General features: G+C 34.5%; 1 protein-coding gene across 4 annotated transcripts in view; it reads right to left on the bottom strand.

Moving 5' to 3' along the window:
* LOC131166976 (large ribosomal subunit protein uL3c) overlaps positions 1-7,215 on the bottom strand; it is a 68,332-nt gene extending 61,117 nt beyond the window's left edge. For 2 of the 4 annotated variants that reach the window (XM_058125682.1, XM_058125678.1), the window contains exon 1: positions 6,158-7,209. In XM_058125682.1, the coding sequence (XP_057981665.1) occupies positions 6,163-7,107 (945 nt within the window). In that variant the 5' untranslated portion in view covers positions 7,108-7,209 and the 3' untranslated portion in view covers positions 6,158-6,162. Of the gene's footprint in view, positions 1-6,138 lie in introns of all 4 variants that reach the window. The other 2 variants (XM_058125680.1, XM_058125681.1) reach the window with 2 other exon arrangements.
* Between the last annotated feature and the right edge of the window lie 8,383 nt (positions 7,216-15,598).

Genomic DNA, 15,598 nt, shown 5'->3' with positions numbered 1-15,598 from the left:
TCTCCATTCTCCTTCTCAAATCCGTCCCTTACTCCATCACCACCTCACCACATCAAACCCTAATCCTCCTCAACCTAGGGTTTCGATTTTCAATCAACATCTCAAAATGCCAAGAATAAAAACCACCACAAACAAGGACAAAGCTTCCTCCTCTTGCTCAGCAAGCATCCTCTTGCTCAGCAAGCAACGATGAAGTAGAGAAATGGCTGGTCTCCTCTCACGCCAAATCATTGTATCGAAATCACATCTCAACCATTGATCCAAAATTTGGTAAAGTCCTGGATATTCCCTTCTTTGAATCAGACTTTCCTGAAATCCTAGCTTTGTTCAAAGACATAGGATGGGATAAATTTATTAAACACCAAGCCAAAGGGTATTATCCTGATTTGACCAAAATTTTTTATTCAAACTTGGTGAAGAAGGAGGTAGGTATTTCTACCGATCTCCTAGGACAAACCATCACCCTTACACCACACTCATTAGGCAAAATTCTTCGCATAAAGAGTGGTGAATTTGAGTGCAATCTCATTGAAAAACAATGGATTATGGAGCATGGATTCACTCCACAACAGTTTTTGCCACTTGTGCTGAATGATCCTCCTGTTTACTTTGGCAATCCTCCACTCTATAAGCAGCTCAATTTACAAGCTTTAATTCTTCACAAACTCATTGCCTACAATGTCCTTCCTAGAACAGAATCATATGATCATGTGTCCTTGGATTGTTTTGTAATGTGGTGCCTACTCAAAGGAAAGAAATTGGATTTAGCAAGTTTGATGCTTAAATGGATGGTCATGAAGTTGGAAGCTCGTAGAATTGTACTTCCCTATGGAGGAATACTCTCTTTGGTTTTTGCTCACTTTCAAGTCCTCACGCCATCTTCCAAACTAGTGAAAAGAACCCATTATGATCTATTCTCCTCAACTACACTAAAATTGATGGGTTACAAGAAGTACACTCAAGGATGGTTGTATAAAGGAAATAGGCCTGCACAACCGGAGCCAAAAGATCCTAATCCAGCTCCTGAAGAAGTTGATATGCCTGCATGGTTCATTCCCTTCTACCAGCATTATTCTAGCTTTAGCTCTAACATGCGGATTGGTCTCACTTCACTTCAAGAAAAAGTCTCCACTATGGACACTAAGTACTCATCACTAGATCAGCGTCTTGAACAGATTGAACAGCATATCACTAGTGCAGCCCCCATGGATATCAGTTCAGCACCTGCTAGTGAAGCTGAATCCAATAAAGAATTAGAGAATAGTGATGAAGCATCTAAAGAAAAATCTGATGAGGACTCTACTGAAGAAACTAAGGAAGAAGGAGAAGCTTCTAAAGGAAAAGGCTCCAAAGGAAAAGAAGTTGTTGAAGATAGTACTTCAGAATCTGATGCTTGATTATGTTTATCTATGATGTATTGTAACTTTTAAAAACTTTGACTTTTGTTTATATTTTGCTGATGTATGGTACCCTTGCTCTTTATATGGTCGTATTATTTCCTTTTTGATTGATGTCAAAAGGGGGAGTATGTGTATGAGCAAAAGATGGTTATGGTATGTATATTTTGGAATATATTATGTTTTGGAATATGTTTATGTTTATGTCAAAAAGGGGAGTATGCATGATGATTATGAAATGATGAATTTATATAGAAGCTTGATGACCTTTTTGAAATGCTATAATTGTGAAGTATTTGAAATTGTGCTTTAATGTTATATTAACTTTGAAGATTTATACTTATTTTATGGGGGGAGACTTTTAAAGTTCACCTATCTTTTCTCCTTATTTGTCATGATCAAAAAGGGGGAGATTGTTGGCCTAACCAAGGCTTACAACTCTTGATTTTGATGATAACAAAGTAAGGTTATTTAATGTCCTTCAAAGTTGTGATATTTCAGATATTGAAACAAAAGCATACTTCATGAGGACAAGTGATCAATTTTGAAAGCTCAAGAGACCAACATAGAAAGACTCAAAGATCACAAAAACATTGAAAGCTCATATCAACTCAAATGATCAATATTGAAAATTCAGGAACTCAAAGCAACAACTTGATGAAGTTTTTCAAAGAGTTCAAAGGAATGAAGAGAGTCAATAGGAGATGTATTGTAAGTACTTCGAGTATTTTCAAATTATGAAATTTCACTTTGAAGCTCATTAGGAACGAAGAGACATAGAGATTCTAATTTTTAAAATCTTGGAACATATTTTTCAAAGAAAACAAATTAACATTGCAAGAATTGATAAGAAAAGAGAGAGAAAATAACAATATTTTAAAAGCTAGAGTTTTTACCTGATAGGCGCCTAACTGAACATGGTCAATAGGCTGCCACTTTAAAAGCTTTTAAAATATACAGGCAAAAGGTCATCAGGCTACTGTCTGGGTCTTGACAGGCACCTGATGGTGCAAAATGAGAAACCTAACGAGGTTTCATCAAACTACTGTCACCCTTCTGCCTCTTTTTTAAAAACTGAGTTATTCAGTGACAGGCGACTGCTACCCTACTGCCTGTGTATTTTAGCTATGTAAATCATTGACAGGCGACTGACGAGAACCCCCCAGGCTACTGCCACGCGGTAGATTTTATATTTCATAACGGACATACTTAAAAAATTAGATTGCTTGGGGCTCAAAATTGGTTCAAAACTTGGACACTACTCCAAGTAAACTTGGGGATCAAGTTAAATGCTCTTCTAACTCTATAAACACACCCAAGATCAGTTAATTCAAAAAACCAAGAATCAATTACAGCACTCATACTCTCTCAATTGTTCTCAAAGTCTCAAAGGCTCTCTCACTCTCAACTTGCACAAAAATTACTGAAGCTTTGCTGACTCTCAATTTCTAGTATTGTGCTATAATTCTAAATTTTTTCATCCATTGGAAGAATCATTCCGTGATATACTCTTGTGGCTTCAATCTGAATTTCATATTTGAATTGTTTAGAAGTATATAGCTTTGAATTTGTACTAATCAGCTCTTTTGAGAGCATCTCTTGTATACCTTGTTTCAAATCTTGTCTTGTAGATTCATTGACGGTTCGAGCGCTTGGATCGTTGGACCGAACGAGGGAATATCGTTTGGAGAGGCGGGCTCTAGCCTAATTAAGGAGTGGTTGTAAGGTGTTCTTCCGCCCAGCAAAGGAACTAATATAGTGGAATCCTTTGGTTGTCAAAGGCGATAACGTAGGCTTGGTGTTCTTCTCTCTACTTTACTCTTTACTTTCTGCACTATATTTTTATTGGTTGAATGCATATTGCTGATTACAGGGCTTAAGTAAAAAATTCAGAGAAGACTCTTAATTTTAGAAAGTACGTTTTTAATTAACCTTTTGCGGAAACCCACAAGGGAGTACGTTGGTTAATTTGTGGAAATCTTGGTTAAGAGGGTGCATTACAAATCAAAATTAAAACAGGGCTTGCATATAAACACAGGGCTGTTACCAAAAGCTAAAAGCATCAAGTTCTTGATTGTCTTGATTGATTGATTTTAATATTGTGGTTGATTGGATTGTTTAATTTTCAATACTTTGTGGTGTGTTTTGGTTGTGATTATAAATTGATTGATTTACTTACGTTTTTGTTGTTGCACTAAAACAAGTAAGAAGTTAAAAAGAACTTAATCTTTTTAATTAACCCAATTCAACCCCCTCTTGGGAACACTATTCTAATTTCACAAAGGTTCCTCCATGATTGTGTAATGGAGTGTTTCAGTAAGCAACAAAGTGAACCGTCAGTTGCTAATTTTGTTGAAGACTATGCAAGGGGCTTTGGTGATAGAAGGCTTGCAGCAGTGTTTGTGTTTACTGTTGTGGGAAAGTCTTGTTGGAAACCTAGGGCGAAGCCTTTGGGTATTGCATTTACAACTGCATCGGGTTGATGGTAGAAGCTGAAACTGTCATCGGCAAGTTCAAGCGATGTTGCTTGGACTTGGTACATGTCTCCAAGTGCTAGAAGGGAGACGACCTCAACCGAGCGTTCTAAGTTCAAGGTGAAGTAGTCAGATATGTTTTTCAGGTTCTCCTAAGGGACGTATAATCGCCAAGGTGGAGATTGTTGTTTATGGTGTGGCTCTTATACTTCGTGAGGGCTTATAAACAAAAGGGAGGAAAAACATATGTTGGTGCAGAGTAGCAGAAGACTCATCGACGAGTGTCCTGTGCTCATCGACGAGTAGATACCGAGAGTCAGAAAATCTCATAACAGAAGACTCGTCGACAAGTGGGTTTCTTGGACTTGTCGACAAATCTTCTGTTCTCGTCGACGAGTGCGCCTGGGTTGCGAGAAGAAATTCAAATTCTAAATTTGAACGTTGAGGTGGCTGGGTTATTGGAGGGAAACCTCCGAGGGCTTGTTATATATGTTCTTCTAGGCATATTTTGACATGTAAGAGAGTAAGAGAGGGGTGAGAGAAGGAGAGAAGATCATTATAGTGTGTAATCTTGTATCTTCATAGTGAAATCTCTTGCCAATTGCTCCCGTGGATGTAGGCTTTTCCGAACCACGTAATTCCTGGTGTTGTCGCTCTTATCTTTACTCTCTTTATATTGCTATGGTTGTGGAATAATTCTATATTTCATCATTGAGATTGTTGCATATGGCATTGTTTGATCTTTTATAATGTTAATTCCGCTGTGCATTGTTTGAAGAGGCGTTATTTCTCAACACATTATGATATCATTAGATACCTTCTTTAGACAAGCTCAAATTGCATCAATAACTATTAGGAATTATGATATCCGGAATTATACAATCCATTTATTTCCATCCTAGATCAATGGTGGCACAAAATTTATTGCTCCTACATGTTTTAATGTGGTTTTTGTAACACACTATTCTATAGGGCGAGTTTGTTCTAATCATTTCCATATTTCATAATTTTCACTGTTACTTTCTTCAAGGTACTAGGTAACCCACATAGTTCAACAATTCCACTCCTACACCATAGGAACATGTTTAACTTGAGGTGTCAAACCAAGGCCCAATTCAGTACCTTGCGTAAGCAATTAGATGCCGAAAGAATTTATTCTATTGCAAATACTATACAAAAAATTATCATTTTTAAAGCCTTTTCCTACACCCTAGGAGCATATTTGGTTTGAGAGGTCAAACTAAGGCCCAATTCAGCACCTCCCACTACCCAATCAGATCCTTTAAGTGTTTCATGGATTGCAAAGACAGTCCAACAAAATTACCATTTTATGCCCTTTTCAAGTGGCAATTCTTCCAAGGACATAAACTTATTAACTAAGTAGTCATCTACTAAACCACAGGTGACTTAAACAATTCATTTTCTGCATTAACTAATATGAGAAACTTCAACTTATCCCTTGACAATTAAGACAAACTTTGGTTAAGCACCAATTTTGAGAGCTTCTCGCATGGAAACATTTGAGAAAGGTTTACTAAACAGACACAGCCTCTAATTTTTTTTTCCTTTTTTCTCCATATTTCATCTATTACAAATGGATACTTAGTTTTCATAAAATAAATAAGGTGAACATCAATCTATTGGTACACATTTAATTCAAAACATGCAGCTAGGTTACAAATAAAGAAAAAATTATCACTAGCTTCTTAAATTTGAGGCTTTGTTCCTTTGCTAAGACAAAATAATCCCAACCAACAGCCTTAAATTGTTACTATGTCAATTGAACAGGGCTAAGCACTTCCTCTACTGAAAAAATCAGACAATGGGTATATGCTCATAATAGAAAATATTATTAAGTTGCAAAGAACATAAGATTTAGGAGAACAAATTATTTGGCAGTAAAAATAAGGCATCTCAATCTGCAAACCTGCTACCCTTACAGGCTGAATCTAGTCTCTCCAACCATATCAACTATTAATCTTAATTGTTCATTGTCAGGCATGAATAATGAGAAAGCTATGATTAAGGGCTCAACAAGGTACTAACTAAAAAGCTTTCAGAAGGACCCGCAGACTGCTTTTACTCAAGGATGCCCATTAAAAACTAGACAACAAATAACATCCAAGATTCACAAAATGCAAATTGCAGTCAATTACATTGATCTGAGCATTTGGCCAAATAAAATGAGTTGACATAAAGACTTAAAAAAATGATAATTGAAATAATAGTAATGAAAAATGAAATAGTAAAAGCAAATAGTAAATTACAAGGCGAAACAAAGCAAACCAGAACTAGTTCTTCGGGATGTTCTTCCCAACAATCTTGGCTGGTGCTATCCGAAGAAGATTTCCTGGCTTACCAGGAAGCGCACCCTTGATCATGAGCACGCGGAGTTCTTCATCAATCTTGACAATTTTGAGCTTCCGGATCTTGCGTTTGGTTCCTCCCATCCGGCCAGGCATCTTCTTGCCTGGATAAACGCGACCTGGAGTGGTTCCAGCACCAATGGACCCAAGAGCCCGGTGACTCTTCGACCCATGACTCATCGGGCCCCTCCGGAAGTTATGTCTTTTAATGCCTCCCTGGAAGCCCTTCCCAATGGTGGTGCCCGACACGTCCACCAGGTCGCCCTCTTTGAAGAGCTCCTGGAAGAGGAGGCGCTGGTTGGGCAGAAAACCCTCGATGACGGAGCCAGGGAGGCGGAACTCCTGGAGGTGTCGCATGGGGATGGCCCCAGCTTTGTTTAAGTGGCCCAGCTCCGGCTTCGTAAGCTTGCGGTCCCTGACGCGGCGATAACCGACCTGGACAGCGTCGTATCCGTCGGTAGCCTCTGTCTTCACCTGCGTCACGATATTCCCTTCCCTGAAGCCGACGACCGTCACGGGAACCACCTTGCCATCGGCTTCGAAGTAGGTCATCATTCCCAGCTTCGTCCCCATTACCCCAATGCCGGCTTCCATGCTCATTCCAATAATTACCACCAGGCCTGCTCCTCTTTTCCCTGCCGATTGCTGTGATTGCTGGTTCTGGTTCATCTTCTTCTTTCGAGAGTGCATTGAATCGGGAACGATGAGAGAAGTGCCGAAGAAAGAGCAATGGAGAGAACCATCATAGTAGGAGCGAGAATTTACAGAATTCTTCAGTGATAGTGAGGGTAGAGGATGACCGTTTTTTCTTGAGGAGCTCGTCCCAAGAATCCCCATGGCCATGGATGATGACACTGAGGCCACCGCCATCTCTAAGCGGAGCAGGAGAGAGAAAAGTGAGAAGTCGGTTTTCCTTATCCCCTTCCACGGCTAGATTTCCTTTTCTTTATTTCGGGCAAACGTTTCAACCGCGGACTTATCATTTTGATTTGACCTGTTATAATTTTAATTTTCCGTAAATTTGAGAAAAGGACAAAGACCTCAAAATTATAACACATAACTCTTAAAGATTCAAAAATACTACATACTTTTTTAAGATTTAACAAAAACATGTAAATTAATTTTTAAAAAAAATTTAAAAAATACAATGACAAATTTATGTCTTTTTGACAAACTTATTAGAGATTCTTAGAATTCTTTGAACATCAGGAAATCTTTCTGAAAATTTTAAAATCTCGATCATTGTTTTTTTGTTAAACCTTAGGAGGTCAATGTCTTTTGCCCTTAGTAGTTTACATTTGGACAAAAGACACTACCTTCCTCTAAGATTTGGTTAAAAAACAATAATCTTTCCTGAGATTTCACAAATCCCAAAGACCTCTGGTTTCGAAAATTTATATATTTTTGACAAAATTCAAGGAAGGTTTGTGACATTTCTGAAATCTCACAATAGGTTTGTGGCATTTCTAAAATCTCACGAGAGGTTGTGGTATTTCTGAAATCTTAGGGTCTTTGTCAAACCTCAGAAGAGGTAAGTGTCTTTTACACTTAACATTTTTATTCTTTATTTTAAATGTTTAATTTAATTCCTCATTTTACCATTAAAAATCATTATTTTAATCTATTTATTAATAACAAAATAATTTTTTATAATACTTAAAATTGCATACTTTAAATTTTTTTAATGCATTGTATTGTGTGTGTGGTTTCTATTGCTTGTAGGGTGTAATTTAGAAAATTGTCCATGTGAAGTAAATTTACCAAAAAAAAAAAAAATTTCTCAAACATGTACTTCGCGTGTGTAACACAAACTTGTACACACAATTGGTTCCAAGCTCAAATAAAGAAGCAGGGTTGTGTTGGGTAGCTAACAATTAGCATAAAACTTTGTTAGATCTTATTGTCATGAATTCTTATCAAATTAACCTAGATCAAGGGAATAAATTGAATCAATATAGAAGGGATAAGTTAGCACAGGAAGCTAATATTAGATTAGCAACTTGAAATATTGAGAATCTTACGAGTAAAAGTATGGAAATAGTGGAAATAATATTTAAAATGAAAATTAACTTAATCTGCCCTCAAGAGATGAAATAGATAAGAGAGAAAGTTAGAGAAATTGAAAAATTAAGATTTAAACTTTAGTACACTGAAAAGAAGAAATATAAAAACACGGTGAGAATTATTGTAAATAAAAACCTAAAAGATAATGTAGTAAATGTTAAAAGAATAGGAGATGAAAGTATTAAAATTATGATAACTTTGGGCTAAGAGATTGTGAACGTTATTAGTATGTATGCTCCTCAAATATGCTTAGCAAAAGTTTTAAAAGACAATTTTGTGAAGATATGGATAATATTTTACAAGTAATACCTACGTCTGAAAAAACAATTATAAAGTTGATTTGAATGACCATACTGGAAGGGATAATATAGGATATAAGATGATACATGGAGGTTATGGATATGGAGATAAAAATAAGACCGATGATACAATCTTAGATTTTGTCATATCTTATTATTATATTGAGTACTTGTTTTATAAAAAGAGAATAACCATTAATAACTTTTAAGAATTGGTATGACAAGAAGAGGAATCGTCTATCTTGTAATGATTGTAAAGTTATCCCAGGTAAAGTTTGGCTACATAACATAGAGTCTTAATATTAAATATACATATTAAAAAATGGAAAAGAATAAGAATATAAATCAACGTTAGATGACTTAGATGGTGGAACTTGAAGGGAGATAATATAGTAAGATTTAAAGATAAAATAAATCAAAGAGTGTGATTGTACGGTAAGAGATAAGATAGATATAAATACTATTTGGAATAAAATGACTAATTCTATTGTATGGATAGCAAAAGAGGTTTTAGATGGGTATAAAGAAATATACTCGAATAATAAAGAAAATTGGACGTGGGATCATGAAGTCCAAAAAGTTGTCAAGACCAAAAGAAATTGGTATAAAATATGGCAAAAGTGTACAAATATAGAAAATTTTGAAAGATATAAAAAAGTGAGAAAGAATGCAAAAAAAAAAAAAAAAAGGGCTATTACTGAAGCTAAACAAAGAGTTTATGATACTTTATATACTAAACTAGATACAAAAAATGAGAAAAAGACATTTATAAACTTTCTAGAACTAGAAAGAAAATGAAAAGATTTAATTAGAGAAGAAGACATAAAAGAAAGGTGACAAATATATTTTGGTAAGTTGTTTAATGAATATCAAAATAAATGATTAAACTTGGAAGTAACAAATGAGAAGAAGACTAAAAATAGGAGATTTATTTGCAAAATAGAAATCCTTAAAGTTAAGATGACATTAAAAAAAAAAAAAAAAAGTGAGAATTCTATAGAACCAAATAAAATACCAATTGAAGCTTGGAAATGTTTAGGGGATAAAGGAAATATTTGATTACTTATTATATTCAACACTATTATAAAAACCAAGAAAATATCAGAAGAATAGAGAAAAAAGTGCGTTAGTACCTTCATACAAAAACTAATATGATATTCAAAGTTGCAATAACTATTGTGGAATTAAAATTATGTGTCATACGATGAAATTATGGGAAAGAGTAATTGAACATAGAATAAAACTAAAAACGAAGATTTTAGAAAATTAATTTGGTTTTACGTTTAGAAGATCAGCAACAAAAGCTATTTATTTTTTAAGAAGTTTAATTGAAAAGTTTAGGAAAAAGAAGAAAGACTCGCATATGATTTTTATTAACCTAGATAAAGCATATGATAGAGTACCTAGGGAAGATCTTTGGTAGGTCTTAGAAAGGAAGGGGTTTGCAATATATTAAGGTCATTTAAGATATGTAGGATAGAGTTGTGGCTAGCGTTAGGACTATAGAAGGGGAATCTAAAGAATTTCCAATCACAATAGGTGTACATCAAGGTTCTACTTTAAATTCTTATCATTGTTCTTTAGTAATTGAAGAACTTACTAGGAATATCCAAAATAAATCCCAGCACCGCAGCTGGGGGAAAACTCCTCACCTTACAACCTACTCTCTCTCTCTCTCTCTCTCTCTTCTTTTTACTTTGTGTTAATTTAATATTTGTTTTGAGTAGTTTATTGTCAAGTTTTCAGTTTACTTTTTAAAGTTAATGTTGAATTTAAATATATGTTTAAGTTAATTAATGTGTTAATTTATTTCTTTGTTGAAGAGTTTGTTTTAAGTAATCTCTCCCTCTCTCTCTTTAATTAATTAGTTTAGTTTACTTATATTTTACTTCATTGTCATTTCAATAGATATTTTAACGTTTAGTTTGAGTTGATTATTGCATTGATTATTCGAATTTAAAGTTATTGTTGGGTTTATCTCTCTCTCTCTCTCTCTCTCTCTCTCTCTCTCTCTCTCTCTCTCTCTCTCTCTTTGTTTTGAATCTTAAATATTTTTTTGAGTTAATATTTATTATTAAGATCAGTTTGTTTTTCTTATCTAAAGTCATTGTTGGGATTGAATCTTATTTAGGTTGTTTTTATTATTAAAGTCAGTTTGTTTTTTTTTATTTAAAGTCATTAAATCTTATTTAAGTTAAATTATTTGTTGAGTTTGCTTGGCTGCTTTTATTTAAAATTAATACTGGGTTTAAATATTTGTTTAAGTAGTATGTTAAGGTTATTTTATTGTTGAAGAACTTTTTGTTTATACCCTTATTTAAGTTCATTTAATTGTTGAGTACCTTTAAGAGATTAATGAAGTCTTCTGTCTTAGTTCGTTATTTAACTGTTTAAAGAGTTGGTTAATTTGCTTTTTTAATTTTGCTATCGTTTATTTGGATGATTAAATGAATTATACTAGGTTGGCTTAGTTGGTTTATTTGGTCAATTGCATGGTAGTTATTTTCTTGTTTATGCATGTTATGTTCTTGTTTTAGGTTTCAATTTATTTTAATTTCATCACAAATTCTCAAAAACTCCAGAAATTGAATATAAATTGTGTTCAGTAAATTTATTTTCTTATTTTTGTTTTACGCGAGTTTGAAATTAATCTGCATTCCCTAAGGAGACTATCTAACCTTTTAGACTAATTATTACACGATAGAACTCCTATACTTAAGATAACCTTTGCGTTGCTCATTTTTAGAGTTAGTCGGGGAAATTAAGGAAGATATAGTACATAATTAAAACAAGTTAAGTAAAATGGAGGAGTGTGTCAGGTGTGTTGCCTGATCATGGAATACCCTTAAAGTTAAAAGGAAAGTTTTATAAGATCGTTATAAGGTTAGCTATGTTTTATGGTTCAGAATGTTGGGCAATTAAGAAACAACATGTACAAAAAGTAAAAGTTACTAAAATGTGAATGTTAAGGTGGATAAGTGGTTTAACATTAAAAGATAAAGTAAGAAACAAGCATATATGCAATAATTTAAGCATAGCACCGATTGAAAATAAGATAAGGAAGAGGCGGCTTGGATGGTTTGGGCATTTGAAACGCATGCCTAGTAAAGCATCTTTGTAGAGAAGGGTTGGGTATGCCTAAAATAAGTTGAAATGAGGTAGTGAGAAAGGATTTAACAGCTCTTAATCTAATAGAGTAAAATGCTCTCAATTGGGTGAATTGGCGGAAAGCGATTCATACAGCTAACCACACCTAGTAGGACTTAAGGCTTATTATTGTTGTTATTGTTGTTGTGTTGTATTAATAACAAAACACATTACCCACTTTTACATTGGGGGGGCGAGGGTGGACCATCCCTTCCTAAAAATAACATTAAGTTCATTTGGTAGGAGCAAAAATAAACAAGTATGATAGCAAACATTCACAAGTAATCTAAGAGTAGTTCTAAATGTTTTTTTAGGAGTTTTTTCTTTCTTATACTACCCTAGTTAAAAGCCTAATGTTTGTTAAGGACGTACCAATCAATCAATAACTACAAGTTTTTTTTTTATTTGAGAAATTTTCCTCTCAAATAATGGCCCAAGTACAACGTTTGATGCTCATTAAGGACAAACCAATTGAATATTAGTTGTAGACACCCCAATTTTAACCTGACCACTCTTTTTCTCTCTGAGGAGACCCTTCGTAATAAGAAGTTGACTTTGTATCCCGAGAATTAGAAGATCCTTTTTTAAAAAGTCCAATTGAATCCTTTTGAAAGTCGTTTTATCAAGTCCTGTTATTAAATCCATTGTAATTTAAATTGAATCCCTTTTAGGTCCCTGTCAAGTCCCAAGTACATGATTGGAATCCCGGTTAACTAAGTCTTTTTTACTAAATCCTTAGAATTGAGTCCCTTATTTTTTTTAAAAAAAAATTGAGTCCTTGTTATTTTTAAAGTCCCTTTTGTTTTTTTATCTAGTCTTTTTGTTTAAAAGTTGAGTCTGAGTCCTTCTATTCCTAGAATCAAGTTCTTTTGTTGATCGGGTCTTTTTTTTAGATTGAAATTGAGCAAGTAGGGGAGTTGCATGGGCTATGCAATTAAAGGTTCATGCAAACCATAAGAGGAGGGACGACACACACATGAGATATTTAGGGTTTTTTGGTTGTTTTGGGGCTTATAAAAAAAGGACAAGCAAGGGGTTTAAGGAGAACTAAAAAGGCACACCCTATCTCTCTCTCTCTCTCCAACTCTCTCAGCCTGTCCAGCCCTCACAACCACAACAGCAGCACGATGCTCCTCCTCCCTACCCTCAACACCACAGCCTCATGATTTTCTACCTCCCCAGCCACCAACGGAAGCCCTTCCTCCTCCTTGCATAACCACACCATTGCCTCAACAGCCCCTCCTCTCCTCCAAAGGTAAGTCCTTTTTTTTACATACTCCTTTGTTCAATATTTTGTGACTTATTTTCATGAGATGGTATTATGTTACATGTTTTGTAAAGACCCATAAAATAATAGTAATTAAATAGAAGAGGGAAAGGAAAATTTAGAGGAGGTAAAACAGGGCTCGTTGACGAATGCCCTAGCTTCGTCAACGAACTCCCTTATACGGGTCATCGACGAGTTTCAGTATCTCATTGACGAAGAAATACCGAGGGGGGGTATTTTAGACCCATTGATTTTTCGATGAGTTCTTTACTTTCGTTGACGAACGACCTTCTTCACCCCATCAACGAGTCGACATGTCTCGTCGACGAGGCCACATGGCCAGCCATCTATATTAGCGCAAAATTTTTTACGAAAAAATTAGCCAATTCTCTCTCTCTCTCTCTCTCTCTCTCTCTCTCTCTCACTCACTCACTCACTCACTCACTAGGTTTCAGTTTTTCTCACTTCTCTCTAGATTTTCGGCCCTATTTCTCCCCAGTTCGATGATCAGAAGCTACCACGACGATCTTGGGAAGATTCTCTACAATCTAGCCAGAGCAGAATTTCAATTTGAGAAGTTTGGGAACCATCCCAAAATAAAGGTAAGTAGATTATTTAAGAATTATTGAGTTTGTAGGATTTTCTGAACCTAGATTTAACAGTAAATGTTGTTATACTGGTATTTGGGATGATTTATGTGGGTGTTATGATTTCAGGGTTTTGGGACTTTTACTGCAGGCAAGTTAGGGGAATCTAGAGGGTGTTCTCAGGAACCTAGGGAAGATGAGAAATAGTTTATAATTCAAGAAATATGAGTATGAAAATTGTTCTGGGTATTCAGTTATTTGATAGGAATATATATATATATATATATATATATATATCTGTGTGTGTGTGTGTGTGTGTGTGTAATTTCAGGAATATGGAATTATGAACGTCGTGGGCGTGAGTTAGAACTAGTAGACGAATTCAGTTAGCCAAGGTAAGGGAAATATGATATGCTAGTAAATTCAGAAAATTTTATCAATAAAGTACAGTATTTGTTTATTAAGATACAGGGTATAAACTATACAGTTTTATAGATTTCAGAATATGAGTTTTATTATTTGTGTGGCATGAGTAAGTATTTGCTCAGTACAGTATTTATATAGTTTTCAGAATATCATGATTTATAGTATTTTTGCATAGAAATATGATTTATTAGATATTATTTAGACAAATATATTTTACAGACAGATATTTTACAAACAAATATTTTACAGTATTTGTAGATTACCATGATTTCCAGAATTTCAAAACCATAACACACAGATATTTCAGTTTATTCAGTTAGATATTTCAGTTTATTCATACAGATATCTTAGTTTATTTAGTCAAATATTTCAGTTTTTTCAATAAGATATTCTAGTATTTTTAGATCAGATTTATGGTGTTATGGTTATTTTAGAATCATGATGAAACAGTAAGATAATTATATATGTTAGTATTATACAGTATCAGATCCCTAATGAATTATTTCAATTAGATTAAATTATTTCAGACAGATTCAGCCAGCAGAGTACGGTACCATTGCTATTTCATATCAGAGTGCAACCACATATCTCAGATAGTGTGTGGATTCCGTCTACCGCGCCTATAGAGGGATTGCAGTCTCCCAAATTCCTAGGTTGAGGAGGCTGGTTTAACGAGGTAAATACCAGTATCGTGCCTTTGGAGGGATTGTAGTAAAGGCCGGATTGAGGATTGGTAGAGTATTCAGGTGACTTATCCTGTTAGACCAACTAGAGTTAAGTCCAGCCTACGGGTTGCACAACTCTGTCATGAGGGGTTAAATCATGACATTCAGATTTCCAGAGATATTACTCAGTTATTTATATACATATAGATTTACAGAATAACAGTAGATATATTATATTCTTAGCAGCATGAATAAATAGAAAACTCAGATAATACAATCGTATTTTAAGCCATGTAGGTGTAAGTTACACAATATTTACATGATATCTCAGTTCAGTTATTTATCAATAAATTATTTATGTAAACTCAGTTTCCACACACTTGTAATAGCATATTTCTTCTTACTGAGCGTTGTCTCATCCTAATAAATTAACATTTTTCAGGAGATCAAACTAGAAGAGCAGATCAAACTCGTTGGTAGAGAGGCCCTTTATACTACCTTGTCTGTAGGGTAAGTGTTATCAGAGAATTGTATTTTTGAGTAGTACTCAGGAGTGTTTGGGTAGAAGATGCAAGGATGATGTATAATTATGTATGTATGTTTTGGGATAATTATGGATTTTGGTATTGTAAATATGGATGTATGACTTTATGTTTTCCGCTGCATAGGTATGTTACTCTGTAAACAGGAATTTTCTCAGTGCCCACCAGGGGCCTGAGATGTTATAGCAAATATAATCAAGGATATCGGGGTATTTTATTTTACAATATATAAAAAAAAGGTATGAAATTTCAGGTCGTTACATGTTTAGGATTTTGATGTTGTTATTAGTATTGTATAGGGTTTATTATGTTTATTTTTAATGTATATTATTATTGGAGTTTGCATTATTGTGGTGTATTTCTT

The sequence above is a fragment of the Malania oleifera genome, chromosome 10 (genome assembly GCF_029873635.1).
Source record: "Malania oleifera isolate guangnan ecotype guangnan chromosome 10, ASM2987363v1, whole genome shotgun sequence".
NCBI classification, from domain to species: Eukaryota; Viridiplantae; Streptophyta; class Magnoliopsida; order Santalales; family Ximeniaceae; genus Malania; species Malania oleifera.
This window is presented reverse-complemented; position numbering and strand designations above follow the sequence as displayed.